The 20,569-nt window shown below is 45.0% G+C and overlaps 1 protein-coding gene across 4 annotated transcripts in view; it reads right to left on the bottom strand.

Annotated features, from left to right (window-relative positions):
- The window catches only part of Myo16 (myosin XVI), a 524,759-nt gene that overhangs the window by 141,294 nt on the left and 362,896 nt on the right, over nucleotides 1–20,569 (bottom strand). For all 4 annotated transcript variants that reach the window (XM_078016333.1, XM_078016334.1, XM_078016331.1 and 1 more), the window contains exons 22-23: nucleotides 7,962–8,114; nucleotides 6,826–7,026 (exon numbers count right to left, since the gene is read on the bottom strand). In XM_078016333.1, coding sequence (XP_077872459.1) covers nucleotides 6,826–7,026; nucleotides 7,962–8,114 — 354 coding nt within the window. The remainder of the gene's footprint in view (nucleotides 1–6,825; nucleotides 7,027–7,961; nucleotides 8,115–20,569) is intronic.

The following is a 20,569-nucleotide window of genomic DNA, read 5'->3' as shown; positions in this document are numbered from 1 at the left end:
GTGGGACCAACACAGGTGGAATCAGGAGACGGAGGAGCCACGATGTTCCCTGCACTCTTTCTCTGTCAATATGTTGAAGGGCACAGAGGTCCACGTCAGGTGTGACCCGGAACCTTCTTGGGTATAATAACGTGCCGGAGATGAAGATCTGACTTGACAGTGCTGTGCGCAACAGCATACCTCTGACTACAGATGATTCCCAAGCCCAGCTCCTCCAAAGATGGCCGCATCCCTCTCCAGGAGAAGGCAAAAAGTCCAGGTGTTTCACAGACAGGCTCCAGATCAGTAACATTCTTGTCCTGCGTCATTGCTATCAGCAGTGATTTAGGAACTGAATCCCCACAAAGGCCTCTGAAGAGGAGCGGCCTGAACAATCCCGTCCAGGAAGCCAACGTTATCTGTAGGGTGTGGCTTAGGGGCAGAGAAGGAAGCCAGAGGAGCACCATCAAAATCCACCCACAGAGACACATCTGCCAGTGTGCTGGATCCAGGGGCTGTGAATCTTTATTTCATCATAAAATCACAAAGGCAGAATATGTATATGAAATTATGGAGAAGGTTTTAATTTTCTTGTGAGAAACAACATTGAAAGGATTTTTTAAATGTGCAGTCAAATCTGACATACCTGTATGCTCAATTAAAATATTAGTCTTGAAACGAAATGGTGAAGAATATCATTTTTAAAAAAATTGTTTTTGATCTGGGTAGACTTACTCATCAAAAAGTAGCCCATATGATTCAATGGAAACCAGACTGACACATTAATGTAAATTAAAACACACGTCCACGGGTGTTCTCCTTTAGCCCAGTGCTGGAGTGTCCACAGGGCAGTATCTAAATTTTCTGCTCTTAGCTCTCACAGAAGTCTCTGCAGTGTGATAGAGAAGCAAGGGGACACCACACTGGGACTGGAGTGTGACAGCTGTCCTGCCACACTGTCCTGCTTCAGTGAAACTGGTTACACTGGGGTACACGAGAACAGGGACTTATAATATGATTTGTAAAATACTCCTTGTTGTCATGTGGGCACATTGCTAAGAGTCAACTGATTTTTGAGACCAAACCCAGGATGTCTTGCCACCTACTTAGTAAGCCAATGGGCCTACCAACACTCATCTGAAAATACGACAGCTGAGCAGATGATCCCTCACAGGTTTTCTGGTCTTGGGGCTGCTGGCTGACTGATGAGTTCCAGGTCTTGCTGAACACTGTGCCATTCCTGCCCTGGAGACTTCCAAAGCTGATGGGGAGATGATTTGCTTATTTGAAGCCATGTTTAAAAATAATCACCCTGCATTTATTGCTAGCTCAGCAGAGAACTTTCAGAATAAGCTTATGAGAGTCATAATCTTACTTTCTTTAATTGTAAATTTCATGGATGCAGCAACAGAAGGTCCTGTCCTTCTCAGTCACACATCAGAAAAGCTGAAGCTGAATCCCAGCCTGGGGGCCTGGGGTCGGGGGAGCCTCTTATTCTATGAGGAAGACAGTGGAACTTTAAGAGCATGGCCCACTATGTTGTTAGGAGAGAAAAACAGGGTACTTGAGGAATGAGCCAGGGTGCTGTCACCTACTGACCTGTCTCAGATTAAGTGATGTCCCCAAGCTCTTGTCCATCCAGAACCACAGAACATGACCTATTTTTTGGCAAAAGGGTCTTTGCTGATGTAGTCAGTCAACCCTCAGGAGAGCATATTGGGTTAGGATGGGCCTAAATTCTTACAAAAAGAGAGGACACACAGAGGGGCAGGCCCTGTGACGGGGCACACCGCGAGTGGGGTTGGCAAGCCAAGGAAGGCCCAAGCCAGGACAGGACCTGGAGAACGCCTCCCTCCGAGTCCCCAGAAGGAAGCCCTGCAGCTGACCCTGGAGTCTGGACTCTCTCCTCCAGCCCCGAGACCACACACTGCCATTCTTCAAGAGGAGACTAGAATGGAGCTTTCCATCTGTAGGGGTGTCACTGAAGGCACCCGAATTGACTGCAGGGAAACTGAGGTGGAGATGTTCCTACACAAGGATGAAGTACTTTTTTAAATTGTAAAATGGCACGAGGCTATCGGGCATCATCACTGATGAGGTCAGGGAGAAATCAGTGAAATCTCGATTAGCCAAGAACTTGATCTTTGGGAGGATGGACAAGATTTGGAATGACTGGGCCATGAGACTTCCAGGTGAGGAAGACCACAGGAGCAAAAACCTAGGGAGACAGGCAGGAGTCACTTGAAATGAATCAAATGATGTAAAAAGAAACCCTACAATGTTGCAAGCTTAAATCGCTCACTTCCATAATCAGAGGAATACTTCATTTGTTCACTTAAGACCACTGCAAGAAATGACCACAAATTGGGTGACAAGAGAAATGCATTCTCTCCTGGTTCCGCAGGCCAGAGCTCCTGGAGGGTCCTTCTACCTCCTCCTGCTGAGGAAGGCTGCACTGCTCCCATCTCTGCCTCCAACCATCAGGTGACTTTCTCCCTCACCCTCCCCTCTGGACACATCCCGCTGGATGTAGAGCCTTCCATGTGATTGAGGGTGACCCTCTCTTTAGATGCTTGATGACATATATAGAGACCTCCCTTCCGACATGGTCACAGTCACAGACTTCATGGATGAGAGCCTGGAATATCTTCAGGAAGAGGGTTTGTACCAGTCAACCTTTACAATACATAACTGTCTGGAGAGCGATGGACCTGGGATACAGACCCATCGTCTTAAGCTAGAACAACAGCGATAACTTGATATCTGTAAATCACCCAGGCCAATCGCAGTGGGATATTTATTTGAGCCCCAATAGGAACAACTATATTTTAAAATAAATTTTAATAACTTCCAGATAAAGATGTATGAGCAGACAAGAAGCAAGGGTCCTATATGCAAGTGCAGATAATACATAACTATTAATTTTGATTTACATTTTCATTAATTTGCTTTTTATTATTTCGGATCACTTTGCTATCTCCTAATCCACTCACTTTTTCACATCAAAATTTAGGAACTTTAAAATACTATTTCCTACTGGAATTATTTTAGAATCACCTTAATGGAAATTCAACTCTCCTAAGAGCCAATGTCTTTGTCAAGCTATAATTCTTCCCTTCAACAGTCTTAATTTTAATAGCCAATAAAATTAGGCATACTTTTAGGATTTAATGCTTATCTGTCATTTAAATCAACAGCTTAAGAGTCACCCTTAAAACAGGTAATCCCATATATGATTTAAAGTTTGCTAACACAAATAATCATCCAAGCAACCAACCAAGCAAACAAACCCCCAAGCCCCACCAGCCTTCTTTAATTCAAATCCATGCTCATTAACGAGACCTGGTTAATATTTCATGCACAGCATCTCCCCATTTACTTTAAAATATTTCTGTAATGGAGATTGGAAAATACACCATGCTCCTATGAGTAATGAAAAATTCAAATGTATTTAGTAAAGATCTTCAACTGTAATTCAAATAATGTTGCTTAAACATTTCTAAAAGGACCTCTGAGCCTCTGCTCAAAAGAGCCTCAGAAGCTTGCAGGATCTCCTGGGCAGAGCTCGGGACAGGTGAGAGCACCCAGGTGGGGCTGGATGTCAGCAGCAACACTGGCTGTAGGTGTAGGAGGTGTTCACTAAGAGGGCCAGGCGAACCCTGGGGAGGAGCAGGTGGTGCTGGGGCTCCGTTCCACCCACCCATCTGGCCAAACAAGAGGCTGGAGAGAAACTCAAGAGCAGAGGGGACAGAGAGCTGCCCCGGGGACTGACTTTATAGTCAAAGATTATTCAGGAGTGTTTTGCCCACTGTCCAAAATAGAGGCTGCATGTTGATTTTTAAGTCAATTTACTTTTTTTGCATCTCTTGATTTACAAGAGATGCAGAATAAGCAGTTCTTTTTTTTTTTAATGCAATATCTCAAAATTGAAGAGTATGGGGCTTTTTGATCACTCAAATGGCATATGGCTTGACATATTGCCACAAATTATAAAATCTATACAGTAACCTGTGAATGAGTCCTTAGGGAGTCCCTTGGCTCAGACTCATTAGTTCATCTCACTGAAATGAAAGATTTTTACAACACCACAAATTTGGCCTCAACTATGGAAAACTTGCTTAAAGATAAAGGTACTTTTAAAGGAAATTTCATGATTCTGGGGGAGCTTTGGCTCAGAAACAACAAATCAATTGTTGTTCCTATTGTACCTCATTCCTAGCAGAACTTGCTAAAATAATTCTATTAATTTAAACTACTAAATGATTTCTCACCAATTCTTCCAAAAACAATTGGAATTAAAATTTAGTGTACCCAGAATAATTTTTGAAACTAAACATAAGATAATCAAAAAGCTCTGACTTAAAACCACATTTTCACTCATTTTAACACAATTAACATTCATTGAACATCTAGTTCATGTCCAATACACAAAGCAGGCCTACAAGGTGGGTCAAGAATGTACCTACTTACCCCAGCTGCCATAAAACTTTTAGGCAAAGAATTTCTCTGAAATCATTAAATATTATTAAGAATTTTACCTAATTTAGACAAATTCAATAAATGGTTAACATAGAAAAGTATAGATCGAAAATCTGAATGTAAGGTTACAAGATTACTATCTTTATCAAGGACTTGCAAAGCCTAAGTCTCTCAAATAGAAGAGAGTGTTAGTAGCTCTCCAGGGACACAGATAGGAGATCTTCCACCAATGTCCTTTCCACACCCATGGGCCCCTTGAGGGGACTTCCGAGGCCTCTCGGAGAGGGCACCGTGGCCTCACTGCTGGCCACCAGGTGTGCTTGCTAGCCTCTGCTCCTCTGGGTTTCTGATGTATTTCTCTTTTTAAATATTTTTCTCTCCCTTTTCCCTGTTCTTTCTGGACAAAATCAAGAACATGTTTCCAAGCATGAAAGCATGTTCCTAGAAACAACCTCTATTATCCCAGCATCACCTCGAGATTTCCATGAAACACTTAGACTCTGAAGGTCTAAAAATTGAATATTGCCCCTTCCTAAGCCTTCAACGTGGGCGGATGTGGAGCAATGGTGCCCACCCTCTGCCTCGCCTTCTTGTACTGCAGAGGTTGGAAGGAGAGCTGCCTTCCCCAGACCCTGTGCATCTGGGAGCTGACCACTCCTCAGCTGCAACCACTGAGCACCATCACCCAGGTTTAGAAGGCAGATGGGTGGAGGCCGCACTCTGCGACCCACGTGCAGGGACTCATCTTTGCTCTGCACTGGGGAGACACAGGCTAGTCACTGGTTTCTTCAATGTTGAGTGCCAGGGTGCGTGCGTTTCAAATGAGTGGATGACAGCAGTAACTGAGTCAGGAACCACAGCAGCAGCATCTCAGTTTGCCTGGAGACACACACCTGGGTGACTCAGTTCTGGGACGTGGTTTAGGGAGACTCTTTTCTTTTTCCCTTGGTATTGGGAAGTAAACACAGGGGTGCTTAACCACTGAGCAACACATTTCCAGCCCTTTTTATATTTTATTTAGAGGCAGAATCTCTCTCAGTTGCTAAGGGCCTTGCTATATTGCTGAGGCTGGCTTTGAACTTGTGATCCTCCTGCCTCAGCCTCCAGAGCCTCTGGGATACAGGCCTGGGCCACTGCACCAGTCCAGGGGCACTTCTGAAGTTCAACTTAGAATCTCCCAACCACGTTTTCTTGTGCTGATTTATTTTCTGCTTAAATAGTTACAGTGAAGAAGACAGAGAAAACAGCTGCCGTGGATTCTGTCCTGTGCCACTGAGTCCTAAGCAATACGAATGGCGTCCACTTTCACAATCCCATGTCTTCCCGGAATGCCCCCCTCTTTATAATTAGTGAGCGTTAACCAACACTAGTAGGCTTGGGTCATATCATAACTCCTCTAGAAAACATTTCTACATTTTTGGCCAAATGACTGCTTCCTTCTCCATGGGAATACATATTTAAAAAGATCATAATCATATCCGCATTTTTGTGTCTGTTAATTGGCTTTCCCTTTTCTGATGCAAGGACTATTTTGTACCCTCTAATGCTCCCCCTTTGGTGAACAGCAGTCTCGGTGATCACCGGTGGATGTGACTGAGGTACGCTGCAGGGTCACCAGGGAGTCCTCCCTGCAGTACCCAGGTGGTAGTAAGTGGCGGTGTCACCTGAGGGTAGATGGTTACAAACCCGAAGCAGGGAGCCATTAGCTGCAGATGGGAGCTGGATGGAGCATAGATGGGAGTGGGTGTAAATAGTGAAACATGGAGAGAACCTGATCTTGTTAGGAAGGCAAGGAGGGGCCTCCGCTGCAGTGTGAAGGCGGGGTGCAGGACAACTGGGAGTGGACTAGAAAAATGACCTCGGGGAGGTCTCGCAAAGAAACCTCTGGCTGGGCCAAGATGCCCTCAGCCAGGGACTTCCTGACGCTGGTCTAGATGGAGGAGTGTGATCCAGGCCCAAGGACCTCCTCCAGGGGGGGGGGTTGGGGAGAGCAGCTTGCCTTAGGAGCTGGCTGCAGGACCAGGAGTGGTAACAGGCTCCCAGGAAAACCCCTCAGTGCTAGGAAGCGCATTCAGGAAGAGCAGGCTCAGCGGCCCAGAGTCTGTCTGCCTTATGAGAATATCCTGGAGTTCGCAGCAGGGGCTCTTCAAGCCCAGGGCTCCTGTACTTGTGTAATGGCATGATCAGGTCATCATGCACAGCACCTGCACTGTTCTGAAGAAGTTAACTCCTCACCAGACAGAAAACAACCAGCTTAGGAAAGTAGCACCACCCAGCCACACACCCAAGTGCTGCAGGAGCCCACGGGCTTGGCCTGGGCCCTGGTCCACAGGGCCATCATCACCAGCCCCTCGGTGGTCCACTTACCCTTCCTGCATAGTGCATGACGGTGAACGCCGCACCTTGGCCTTTGAGAGCCACGTTGCCGTTCCCATCCTTCGTGGGGGAGTACACGGCATTTGTGTTCGATGATTCTAGGAGGTTCTGTAGCCTTTTGGGAAGGTTCGGTTCTGTGGACCAAATCGCCTGGCTTTCTTCATCCAATAAAGAGAGCAATCCTGACGGCTTCTGAAAGCAGCAAGAGAGGGAGGTTGCCATCAGAGCTCACCTCCCTCCATCTTCACCCAGACCCTCGGAAGAGAACTCAGCCTCCACCTGAACACACCTCTGCCTGGGCTCACGGTGGGCCCCCGCCCCTCACAGAGCTCTGAGGTCAGCAGCCCTGACATCGTCATAGCAGGGACGAGAGTGCTGCAGAGTTAGGAAAAGGGACAGGGTGACGTAACGGGGACACCGACCTTCAGTGAGAGGAGGTAGGAAGGGAACACTACACTCTGCACACAGCTGAGCACGGCCTGTGTGAAGGGGCATTGAGGTGTCTGAGAGAGCCTGCGGATGAGTCCCTGTCACGTCTTCCTGCTGGGACAGAAACTCTGCTCCTCTGACAGGTTTTCACTGATAGGACAGAGACACCGAGTGACATGCTCTTCCTCTAAGTTGACAGGCAAAGCTGGGGACACACCCCTGCAAGGCCCTCAGACTCCTGGTTTTAGTGGAGTACAGACACGTGCACATGTACCCGTCCTGCCAATTGTTCCAAATTTAAATCTTATAAACTTGGGAGACAAATTTTAAAATTATGTTATATTTGTGTCCTTATGTCATTAATCATAGAATCCAAGACATTATGTCGTGGAAAAACTGGTTTTGTGCACTGTCTTCTTTACTGCTGAGAGTTTAGTCATGGAAGTACAAAATATCGAACATTTTTATATCAAAATGTTCTGATATTTCTTGTCCTTCCAATGAATCTGTGTTCTTTCACATGCCCCTTCAGAAAAGGACATGTTGTGCTCCTCAATAGGTTTTGAAAGATTATAAATACATTGCAGAATCTCATATGTAAAGATAGCTCAAATCCAAGGCCTTCTGAAGGAAAATCTGTCTCCAGTACATTTAGATGCCTGTATGCTGGTAAGTATCTAATTATATTATATGAATACCTGGAAAAAGAAATCCAAAACTCCAGCCTGGTTACCAGGAGAATATGCCGTTTCCATGGTAACTCCCTCTTGTACACATTCTGTCTGCTCTTGTAGGAAAAGCACTTCATTGATGTAGTGGTGTATCTTCTCGTTGGTCATGTTGACACAAAGCTATTGTGGGAAGAAGAGAATAATACACAAGATAACGCGTCCCGCAGCCCACTCGCTCAATGACACAGTTTCAGACTGCTGAAAAATGGACTCAGGGACATTCCAACCACTTAGTGTGTCGAGGTGAAGCCCGGGCCCAACAGGTATCCTCTGGTACCCTCTGCCTGACTGCTCAGCTTAAAGGGAGTAGGTTAAAAACAGGGAGCATAATTACAGCACTGACTTATAAAGAGGAATCGCCAACATAGATGAGCACTTGAGAAATAGTTCCAAAAGGAAAATATCTTTGGGCTCTCGCCAACAAACGAAGACACAGGCAGATCTGGCGTGAGATGCCAGGGAGCGAGCATTTCCAGCGTGCCTCACTTCTTGTGCGCTGGCGACGCGTGACAGCGAACTGGTTTCCTCCAGAGCTCACGCCTCTAGGCTTCACTGAAAGACAAGGTTCTGGACAAACTCCTCCTCCAACTGTCTGCTGCCCCTGCTCAGAACATTCCCACCAGGAAGCAAATGTTTCCAAAGTCTTAAATTTCTTTAAAAAAAAAAAAAGTCCTTTAATTTTTAAAAGTAGAAAATAAACTGAATTCTAACCAAAATGAGATCTTACTTCTTCCAGGCCCTTTCCCACTTTTCTGCTTACTTTTGTAAAAAAAAAAAAAATTACAAAAGGTGTGTTTCTTCTTACATTTCCAATTCTTCTACCCTCATCCTCTTTTGAAACTAATACATCTTCTGTCCCCATGGTTTCACAAATTTCTTTTCTGGAAGTTACTACTGATGTGTGCCTTTTTAAATTCACTGTTTGTGTCTCAGTATCCATTTTCTTGACCCCTAGCGAGGTGTGAGAGAGCTGGCTCCTGTTTCCCTGGAACCCTGGTGGGCAGTCTTCCGGGCTCCACCTGCCCCGGGCCCCCTTCCTGCCCCTTCTGCGGAGCACTCCAGGACACAGCCCTGGGGCTCGCTCCAGGCTCTGTCTACAGCCATTCCTAGGGGGCTCATGGGTCTCACAGACACTCATGCTCCTCCACTTGTCCCCTGAGCGGCTGCGTTACACTAGATCAAGTCCAAAGACCAGGTGGAAACATCCAGTGCCAATAACTCACTATAAATAATTAAAGATGAGTGGCTTATAAAGAGGAACCCAGCTGAGAAACGTTTCAAAAGAAGTCTGAAAGGAACAACATCTAGGATCGTATTTGACACGACAGCTCCTGGGTCCATATGAAGAAATGCCAGAGCTTTCGTACAGAGCATAAGACTGGAAGAAACAGTCACAGAGACTCCCCAGAAAAGACCTCCCTGGGTCCTCATCTCCCTGTACCCCAGGCCCCCCAGATCTGGTGTTATCCCACGACCTGGAAGCCCGACGTCCCTGCTGGACATTCTGCCCTAGTGGGAGACATCCTCTCACTAGCCCTTGTGGTAGTAATCCCCACGTCCCAGCCACCAGTTAGCCAGACAGATCCCCCCGCCCAGGTGACAGACCCCAGGAGGGTCTAATTCTCCATACACTTGTCTGTGCCTGCTGTGTGGCTGCTAATGATTGAGCAAGCATGCGCACAGATGGAAAGGAGGCAGTGTCTCAGCTGTGGGAGAGGGTAGGAGGTCACGGTAATCTAGGGGTATGAAAAGCCTCAGAGGAAAACTTTCCCAAGGATCAAACCCATCAGAAGCCAGAGTGTGGGTCAAAAGGCTGAGAGAGTGTGTCACTAGACTGTGCTGACCTGCTCTAAAGCTCTGTCCTCCACTTCTTGCCAGAACCAGAACTCAATGTGTGGGTGCAGACAGCAGCTGCATCTTCAGACACAGGGGGATGTCATGCTAGGGACTGCACGGGGAGCCCCAACTGAAGTTCTTAGGACCTGACGGACATGAGTTATTTTAAACATGAACGGACAGGGGAACGGTTTTCATTATTAAGATAAGAGGTAAAGAATGATAGTGTAGTAGAAATACACTAAATGAAATATTAATTGATGTAACTATGTTAAAATAAGATCTAAATGCCCTACATTGACACCCACGCAATACAACAATCCTTCTCTGCTCCAGTGATGGCTTCAGGACTACGGCTTTTCTTGCCGTAGTCTGATTTCATGGTATAAGACAGTTTCAGCACATTGAGCATGAAGTGAATTTCTGTAGACTGAATGAGTTTCCTGAACGCAATCCACTACCGCACGAGACCTAAGAACCACGCCACATTGCTGCTCTCCTACGGGCATTTAAACCCTGAAGCACTCAGGGGGGTTTGTTTAGACTTGAACTCCCCACCACCACCTGCTGCTTCCACTGTCTTCTCCCTTACACCCCATCCATGGGCACTGGCACTTCTAGAATTTTCTATTCTAGTTGTGTCAGTGATTAACTCGCATTTTTCCTCCCTTCTCTTTGAGAACTAGTTTTCCTGGGATATACTCAAAGCTGGAAATTCTTTATGTCATTAAAGCAAAATATGGGTGATTGATTTTATAAAATAAAAATACAGCCGCTTCAGATTCACGTGACAGAAGCAGAGGCTGGCCAAGTGGCAAGGACATGGACCTCTATCTCCTGGGAGGCAAAGACGTCCGAATAGGGACACAGACCAGTGGATTTGGAGCTAGAGCCGGCAGAGGGAGGATTCAGGGTTTCAGTGTATCAGGTAAAATGTTTTCTTTCTTGTAACTGATACAATTTAGCACATTAAATCCCTTGTATGATTCCATCAGAAGGAAGTGATACCAAACAGATGCAGATTTTTGGATCAGTTTCCATATTTATCTTATCTTATGGAATATAAATCACTAGTGGTGGTTTCAGAAAGAAAAAACATAGTCTACAAAATTATGTAGACACTATCCACATTAGTATCCCTCTGCTAAATTAATATAAATGAAAATAATTATAAATGAAATAATTTCAAAATAATTATAAATGGAAATAAAAATTTTTGAAAATTATTGTAAAAGATCAAAATTATTTCACTTTGCTTCAAATGTGATATTGTGATACATTACCTTAATTTAAAAGCTTGTTAAAATTCTCTGATGCTGAAGTCATTTTATTGCTAAGGGATATTAAGTGCTTTAAAATTTGGTGTGAAATATTTACCATAAATGTATGAAAAATAAATAATTTCTCCCTTGGAATGCAACCACTGGAAATTATCCTCTTTAATGATGTGAGCTAAACAACTGCAACACCTCAAGTTTTCTGAGATCAAACAACATTCGGAGGCCTTTAAGAAAATCCATGTCTGCCCTCTGCCTTGGCACCGGCTGCAGCCGGGCTGTGCCATGTGCTGGGCACAAGGTGCCTTAGCACCCAGGCTGGTCAGGGAGCAAGCACTGGGCCTGGAGTAGGCGACGTGCATTGCTGTCTGGGTGGCCAAGGGCCCACCTGATGCAGGGTGCCTTGGCCGAGTCTCACACTCTGGTCAGAGTGATTCACAAGCCCTCCAGCCGCGGTCTTGAACTTGTGACGTTTTCAGCCGCAGTGCCAGGTGGCCATTCATTTTTGTGGCACAGGGTGACTTTTACAAGACACCTAAATGTTTTACTGTATTCTGAAGAAAAGGAAAACCTTCCCAGAATTGGGTAAAATCCCTCAGGGAACATCCCAGCCTGCTGCAGAGAAGGAGCCTGCAGGCGGCTGACTTGCAGCTTCTGGCACCCATTACAGTGGCACCTGCGGGACTTCGGCCTGTGTCTGTGTGTGGGGCAGGGGAGAGGGAAGCTCACTCTCTGGGAACATGAGCAGTTCAAGGCAGGAGGTTCTTCAAAATCCTTCAACATGTAACGGCCACATCGACGTGTTTTACCAAAGGGTTAGCAGGTTGGTCAAAGCACTCAAAATTAAAATAAAGAACTTCCATTTGGGACATGAACTTCATAGCTGCCAGCAAATGTCACTAAGGGTTAATGACATGGGCCAGCATTCCTAGCCAGCTACCTGCTGGAAAGCAGGACAAAGGCATTTCACCAACCAAATGGTGACCAAAGTGGTGGCCAGAACTCACTAGTGCGTGGTTCACTTTCTCTACTGTCTGTGTGGCAGTGCGTACACGTGGGTACGGGCCAACAATCAGGAGGAACTTGCCAGCACCTGAGTCTATGTGTTTAGAAGCACAGATCAGTAGCAGTAACTGAGCAAGTCCCTGACTTCAAAGTAAAACCACCATGATTTTTGCTTCTCAGCTCTCCCATGGGCCTTGAGCTTGGGCTGCACTGGACGGCCAGGTACTCCTCAGAGCAGACTCGAATGTGGGTGAACGTGTAAGTATTCCTGAGTGATAACCATTACCAAGGAGCTCCTCAATTATCATGCACCCTTGTCTAATTAAAATGCATGCCTTGTACATTATGCACATCGGTAACAGGTTTAATAATAAAAAGCACGCGCCCCTTGAAAACTCTCTTTGGTAGCAGAAGTTCCCTGAGTATCCAGATGGCCCGTCACTTGTATCAATGACAAACTTAATTCCTTGAGTAAATTTTCACCAACTGTTCTCCCTTTATTTTTATTACTCAGTGAAATATATCCGAAGCAAAAATATAATAGAGCATGACATATACATCACAGAATTAAAGTGGAAGATTAATTAAAGCTGACTCCGGCTGAAGGCAGAGCCGCAGGCGTTAGACAGGGATCTGCAGTCCTAGCTGCACCCTGGGATTAACGGGGGAGCTTTTGTGAAAAGGCTGATGTCTGGGCCTGACCCCTAATCCATTAAATTGGAGGAGGGCCCAGGCATTGATATATTTTAAAAGCTCTTCAGGTGGCTTTAGCTATGCAGACATGATCGAACACACTGAGCTAAACGATGGGACAGAGAATACCACGGTCCATTAACCAGTTTGCTCATCAGTTAATCTTGATATATGTGGAAATTATGTATGATATTAACGTGCACGTTGTGGGAGAGAGAGGAATGGCGTGAGATTTCAGGTATTCCACGTTGTCCAGCAGCCTCCCGGGGAAACAGGGAGTCTAAGTTAATGGGCTCCGTGCAGGACTCCTCTGGACCTTTAGTGAGTCAAACCCTGTGAACCTCCAGCTCCTGTGAAGAATGCCCTGGGCTCAGCAGACTGTCCCAGGAGCTGTCCTAATTAACCCGTCATCCTGAGCCCAAAGCGCTGTCTATAAATGGCGGGCATCAGTGCGTGGGGAAGGACAGCCTCTCTCTTGTTGGCCATGGTTTTACATCTTTAAATTTCCTGTCGCAGAGCTCCTTCTCCTCTGCCCCCGGTCTGACCTTACCTGAAGACAAGGCTGCACGAGGCTGTGGGGTGGGGCTGCTCCCCCACCGTGGCCTCCCACAGGGGGACCCACAGGACAATGGGAGCCGAGCCCAGGCCCTGCCGTGCCCTGCTTCCTGGGACCTGGCCCCCCGTGGGTGTGTTCATTGGTCACTTGACTTCTTCACCAGTCTACTCTCCTTCTCTTGGGAAATTTCCGTTTCTTCAATGAACCAAACCTCCTTTCCTTCTCTGGATTCCCTTTGATGGTTTTAAATCCTTGTATATATAATAGATTTAAGTAAACTTAAAGGGGAATTACTTCACATACACAAAAACATTTTTTATACAGATTAAGCAACTCTTTACATTTCTTCCAGTTATTCTGTTACTCAGAGCAACATAAATTCATAAAGAAATCCAACATTTTGATAGGTGTGATTTATGGCTCTCTTTTCCTTTTACATGAATAATCGCTACTTTTTGTGTTGGTCTGTTCAGGGTGCTATGACAAAATACCACACATCGGGTAATTTATAAACTACAGAAGTTTACTTCTCCTGAGAGGCTGGGAATTCCAAGATCAATCTCTGGCAGATTGGCATCTGAAGGGGGCTGCCTGCTGCTTCTCAGATGGTGCCCTCTACGTTTTCTGGAAGGAAGTAAAGGATCCCTGTGACCGCACATGGTGGGAGGAAATAAGGGCAAGACTGTCCTCTCTGCCACCTCCAGCACTCTGGTGGGATGCCTGCTAATCCCAGTTACGAGGCCTGTGCCCTGACGGCTTAACCTAAGGCCATGCCTCTTCACACTGCGGCACTGGGAATTCAGTTTCAACAGCAGTTTTGATGACACCATTATGGTGGTTTGAACGTGCTCCCCAAAGTTCCAGTGTTGCAGATTTGATTCCCAGTGTGCAGGTGTTGGGGTGTGGGGCCTCTAAGGGGTGCTTGGTTCACAGGGGGCTCCGTCCAGGAATAGACCCATGCCTCATTGCTGATGTGAACTCCTGGTCTCAGGAGAGGGTTCCCCTCTGCCTCCCTCACCCAATCAGAGCTCCTTCCCTCTGGGGGTATAGGGTCCAAGGTGCCATCTTGGAAATGGAGACAGGACCCTCACCAGACAGCAACCAGCCGGTGCCTGGACTGTGGGGATCTCAGCCTCAGAGCCATGTTCTTTATAAATTATCCAGCCTTGGGGATTCTGTTGCCACTAACAGGAGCTGAGCAAGACAACACCACCCTCAAATCACCACATTTAGGGTTTGGTGGATCGGTTTTCAAAACAAGCCAGCCCAAAACAAACTATTCAGTTGAATTTATTACCGAACTCTGAATAATAAATAATGCTATGATCAAGATTGAAAAATAGAAATCAGAGGAAAAATATTTTAATTATCTTGGAGGGCACCTCACACATAAAATATACCTCTCCATTTAAATAGAGGTCATGCCCAAGGGTTGGAAACATGATTTTTGGTGAAAATGCTGTAATTTTAAAGCTTCAGTCATTAAATCATATCACTTGCCATTTTTCAAAGCAAAATAAATTTGTTTTTTGTTTTGTTTTTGGCAATAAACCATCAACTTAATCAATATGACTTTTTTTTAAAAAAAAGAAATTAGATAGGCCTAAAACAATGATTAATATTTACTCTCCCTGAAATGACTGTCCTTTCTCCAGTCATCCTCACACCCAGAATGAAAGGTGCGGCTCAGAGCCACGCACTAGCCAGCAACGGCACAGCTCATAAAGCACTGGGCTGGGTGGCTCCCTGTGAGTCTTGGCAGATCCCCACTTGGCCCGTCCAGGCTTTGGGCTATCTGTCCACATCCTGGGAGCTGCTGCAAGAGTTAGGGGCCAGACAGGAAAAGAGCATGACTCAGAGGAGAAGCCCAAGAAACTGTGCCATTGTCAATCATTAGCAGAAAATGACATGAAAGCATTTTGCTGCTGTGTGCATTGGTACCTGGGACAGTTACCAGGACAGTCACAGTGGTCACCCCGAGCTTGCCCTGAGTGAGTCATCCATAAGAGTTCAACCCCCTCTTCCAGGAAGGGATTCCATACGTTTGTCAAGTGCACTAGTCCTTCTATTTTCAATCTTTCCCTTTTAACCATCCTGGCACTAGACAGGAAAGATGGCATACTTTCTTAATCTAACTTGTCTATGTTAAGTGGATTTTCTAGAAATCCCATTAGGAAAAGATGATTAAGGGAACATTAAATGTACTCAAAAAATTATTGATTTTATATTTAATAGAATAAAAAAATGTATGTCCTAAGAAAAATACATTTATATGCATGTATGTGTATATATACTATATGTATACATATATGTATATGTATGTGCATGTATATATATACATACACACATATGTATATATACTGCTATGAGAAGATGACTTATAATCACATTATTTAGGAACACTGAATCCAAAATTATTCTCAGAGTCACATCAAAAACATCATCTGGATAATTACTACTTGTGTGTGTGTGTGTGTGTATGTGTATACACACACATACATACATATATGTATGTATATATACATACATATATATATATATATACACATACACACACATATATATACACACACATATATATACACACACAAATATATTCACGCAAATATATTTTCATGAAAAGGAAGCAGTTAAAGGTTAGAGAACATATTCCAATAATTAAAATTTAAATCATGCTTTCAAAGAACCTTTGGCACTGGACTTAACCCAAGATACCAGACCTGAGTTCAGATCCCAGGTCAATGTGAGTTCAATGTGAACATCTGCAAGTTACCTAAATTACCTGAAACTCATTTTCTTCAGCTCTAAATTTTATCTTATGGAGATTTTGAGAAAATATACAGTTTATATGCTTAAAAACTCTTTATTTTTCCCCTCATTTTTTTAGTTCCTCAAAAGTGGCTATGAGAAGATGACTTATAACCACATTATTTAGGAACACAGAATCCAAAATTACTCCAAATATCATCTGGATATTTAATTACTATTTATTTTTCTATAGAAATCTGAGTGGCATTATATGAGGATCCTCCCATGCAGTAAAAATAAATAAATTTCCTCTTCCAAATTTCTATTTGAATGTGTCATAAGCAGCTAGGAGAGGTCCTGAATGGATTTTGGAAAATTCAAGGTCATGTGCAGAAAGTTCCTGGGGCAGGGCTGGACAATCGCACACAGCTGGTTTGGGAATTCATGTGAAACAATTTAGAATGACCAGGACAACATTTTACTGTTTATAAGTTAATAGGCAAACAGATCTACATCGATACTTAATAGCTATCAGAAGACACACTGTGATTAGAGCTGCGTGAATCATGCATGCTTGGACGCTCATGTGAGCCTTCCCCATGAGGCCCAGTAGAACAGAGCTTCCCCACTGGACCGGGCAGCGCGAGATTGCTCCAACCTACGGAGGACTTCCTACTGGATGGCTTCTGATGTGAGGCTGTCCACAAGCACACAGCACCACGTGGCTTTCCTCTCTGGGGGTCCACTGTGGGGATCATCAACACACTGAGAGAAACCAGCTGCTGCAGAGGCCCATGCCCAGAGTCTCACTGGAGAGGGCCAGGGGAAGGGGAACTGAGGCACAGCCAGCAGCGTCACCCTCAGGTTTGTGACTGAAGACACAGTGGGCAAACAAGTTGTCCTGCTGTGGCCTCGGACCCTGTGGACCCTGCTCAAATTCCTGACCCAGAGAATTAGTGTGCACCATACACTTTATTTGTGCCACTAACTTCTCAGCAAATTCGTTACATAGCCATAAAAGTTTGGAACTCTGGGAAATGAATAAGTCAGAAAAAGAGTGACCGGAGCAGAAGTGGGAGCACATGATCTGTTACAGAACAATACGTTAGTTCTGGTAACATCCGTCTATTACCAACCATGCTGCAAAGGCTGTGTGACCTCAGTGCCCAGCACAGGGCCTGGGACCTGCTACATACACAGCAGGCATCTGCTGAGACTGGTGCCAAGGAGCCAGGAAACAGACGTGACTGGGGACTGTTGCCCTCATGGGAGGCAGAGACCGTAGCTCTCCACTTCCCAGCAAGACTTCAACCAAGAGTAGTCAATTTATCTTTAAGTTGATTTATCTTTCTCTCACTCTAGGATGGTGATTTGACAAAGAAAAATTTTAGATTTTTAAGGCTGTGATTGGCAAATTATATACTATCATACCCCAAAGATTTATAAGTCAAAATATCTAGATTTTCCCCAGTTCTTTGAACACTCCCCAGTCGACCTCCCTCTTTAGAAAACCTCTCTAAGCAGAGAGAGGTTTCCAGCTCTGGGAATGCCCTCCAGGCAGGCTAGTGGACCCTGGCTTGAAGGTAGAGCCCCACCTTGGACAGGCTTGGACGCCTTGACAGCTCGCCTTGGGTAAGAGCATTCTCCACCCCAGTTCTCTCAGTCCTTGCAGCAGGTCTCTGACAGTCACTTCCCTAGGTCTGTAACTTCAAGAGGTTCGCTGTGTGCATGTCCACAAATTTGTTCAGTGGGGGTTTTAGGGAAATATCTAAACATGGGCCCTATGTATCCCCTGCGTTGCTCTAAGGTACAGATCTGCAGCATGATGGCTCTGTCATGTTGAGGCCAGAGGACGAATTCCAGCACATATCAAAACAATGCTTGCATAGTCTCAGTGTTTCTCACTCATCTAAAAAGACCCCTTACAGGTAGCTTTAATGCATCCAGCATGAAGGTGGTGCTGTGATGAACCAACCCCAGGTCTCCTCAGTGAACCCCAACAACTGCCAGCAATTCCCAACCCGGCCCATCCTCACCCTTCCACTTCCCTATGGCCCCAAAGGAGACGCGTCTGAGTCAGTCTGCAGACCTTGCATCACAAAATCACAAATATTTTGTCCAATTCTATGAGATAAAAGGACCTAAAACATTTACAATACCTTTATCCTACATGATATAATCAAAAGTAAATTTAAAATTATATCAGATATCTAGATTGCACATTACCTTAATTCAATCCCTATGTTTTACACTTAGTTTCACAGACCAGGGTTAAGAATCTCACATGTGAACTCACTGCATGCCTCTAGATAGGTTTTGATCTGTAGGTCCCCTCCCTTTATCTCCCCCTGTATTTTATATGTTTAAGGAATAAGGTAGTGTGTTCTGTACATTTTCCAGAGTGCATTTTTGTGGCTTATTTTATCATGTTCCTCTGGCTTTGGTTCTGGTTAATTAGTGGATATACATGAAGATTTATTACATTAGAGTCCCCTTTCCATCCCCACTTCCTTTCTTTTCTTCCTTGGTATTAACCTTTCTTGGGAGGTGCTTTGAACCTACCGACCTTCTTTCTATAATGTTGGTGACCAGAGACCCATGGCCCAGATCCGCTGCTCATCAGAAGGTCTGACAGGAGCTTCTTCTGATTGCAAGCTCATATTTGTGGTGGCACTGCCTCCTCTTATGTGTGAATTCTCTTCCAGGGACTAGTGTCATGGTCATTTTGAGTCTTTCTGTCTATTAATGTAGAATGTCTTTGCATTTGTTAAGTCAATTTGGATTTTCAGGGACATTTAAAGTTCCCCTCACTTAGATTATTTACCTAATTATAATGATTCTACATGCTTTCTTCTTTTCTATTTCACCTGCTAATAATGTTTCAATACGCTTTTGATTCTCCACATGGACCTTCAGCTTGCTTCTTTGCCAAGTTCTCTCACAGTCTGTAGCAATGGTCTCCTTCATTCTCTGGGGTTTGCTCTGTAAACCACAGTGTCTGTAAGTAGAATCACTCACTCCCTCTCCAATGCTTGTGTCTGCCTGGCCTTCATTCTGCGGCACGCTGGGCAGTGTGATGTGCTGGCCTGGGCCTTGCCTTGTTTGTCCCCTGCCACCTTGGGCACTGGGATTCGCCCTCTGGTCCGTGCTGGACTGTAGACAGTCCTCCAGGGTGGAGGAATCTTCTGCAGCACTAGAGGTGACTCTCATAATAGAGGAAGTGAGACCTTATGGAATCTGGTTACAGACAGTGAGGCCACAATGACCTTAACAAGTTAAGGGGCAGGTCTAACTGTAGGATTCTAGTGCACCTTTCTCCTGCCAACCGACATCAACTTAAAACTCTTTCTCATATTAATACGAGTCATAATTCTGCAGAAACATGGATCATTAGAACCTTGTCATGGATGAGCCAGAGTCTCCCCCATAAGTCTGGATGTTTCCTACCCCTGTGAGATGGAACGAGGAGGGGGAGCCTCTAGGAGGACAGGTGGGCTACGGGGCTGTGCTCCTCTGGAGGGGACCAGTGTCCCTACAGAGAGCTGCTCCTGTCCTTCCACAGTCTGAAGATTCAGAGGAGATGAAGACAGAGCCCTCATCAGACACAGAACTGACTTTGGGCTCCCCAGTCTCCAGAATCTGAGCAAGGAACTTGCTGCTCACAAATGATCCATCTGAGGTATGTTGTTAGAGAGGCACAAACCATGCAAGACCAAGAAAATGGAGATAGGACTTCCTATTAGAGGAAAACACTCCCTGTTAAGAGTGTTTGCCAAGTTCTCCATCAGTCTGTAGCAGCCCCATGAGCAGCCATTTAATCTTGTAGAGGACACTGAGGTTGGCGATGCTGACATTCTGGGGCACACCCTGACATCCCCTCAAGGATGTCCCTCTTGTAAACTCCTGTCAATCTTCCTGTGGAGGAAAAGTTGCCAACACACAGGCACCTGACTTGGGAGCAAGGAAAATCTCTAGCCAATCGACGATGAGGATCTCTTTCTTATGGGCTTTTTCTTTAAATTTCAACAGAAAACATATTTGTTAAACTTCAATTATATACAAAAATGCTGAATCAGACACAGTTCCAACGCCCCAGGAGTTGACATTCTCATGAGCAGCTGACAGATCAGTCAATAAGCTCCAAACAGAGTAAAATAAATACTTAGAAGAGCTCCAAGGTCTTTCTAGGTCTGATTCTGAACACAGCAATGATTTGCTAAGCATTTTGTTGAAAGTCGTGGTGGAATGAAGAATGAGGAAGCCCACCTTCCCTGAGCATCAGGGGAATCTAGAATGTATGGCTCAAGCCAATGGCCTTTATGAACACAGCTCACAAGAGAGATTAGGAACTGCTGAGCCAGCTTGATACAAGACATGCATTCATCATTACGAAAATGATTTTACCTTCTAAATGACTCCTATTTGCTCCTGTACACAATAGCAAAGCAAAACTGTTAAGA

The sequence above is a fragment of the Ictidomys tridecemlineatus genome, chromosome 6, assembly GCF_052094955.1.
Source record: "Ictidomys tridecemlineatus isolate mIctTri1 chromosome 6, mIctTri1.hap1, whole genome shotgun sequence".
Classification (NCBI taxonomy): Eukaryota; Metazoa; Chordata; class Mammalia; order Rodentia; family Sciuridae; genus Ictidomys; species Ictidomys tridecemlineatus.
The sequence above is the reverse complement of the archived record's forward strand: the minus strand, read 5'-3'. Positions and strand labels throughout refer to the sequence as shown.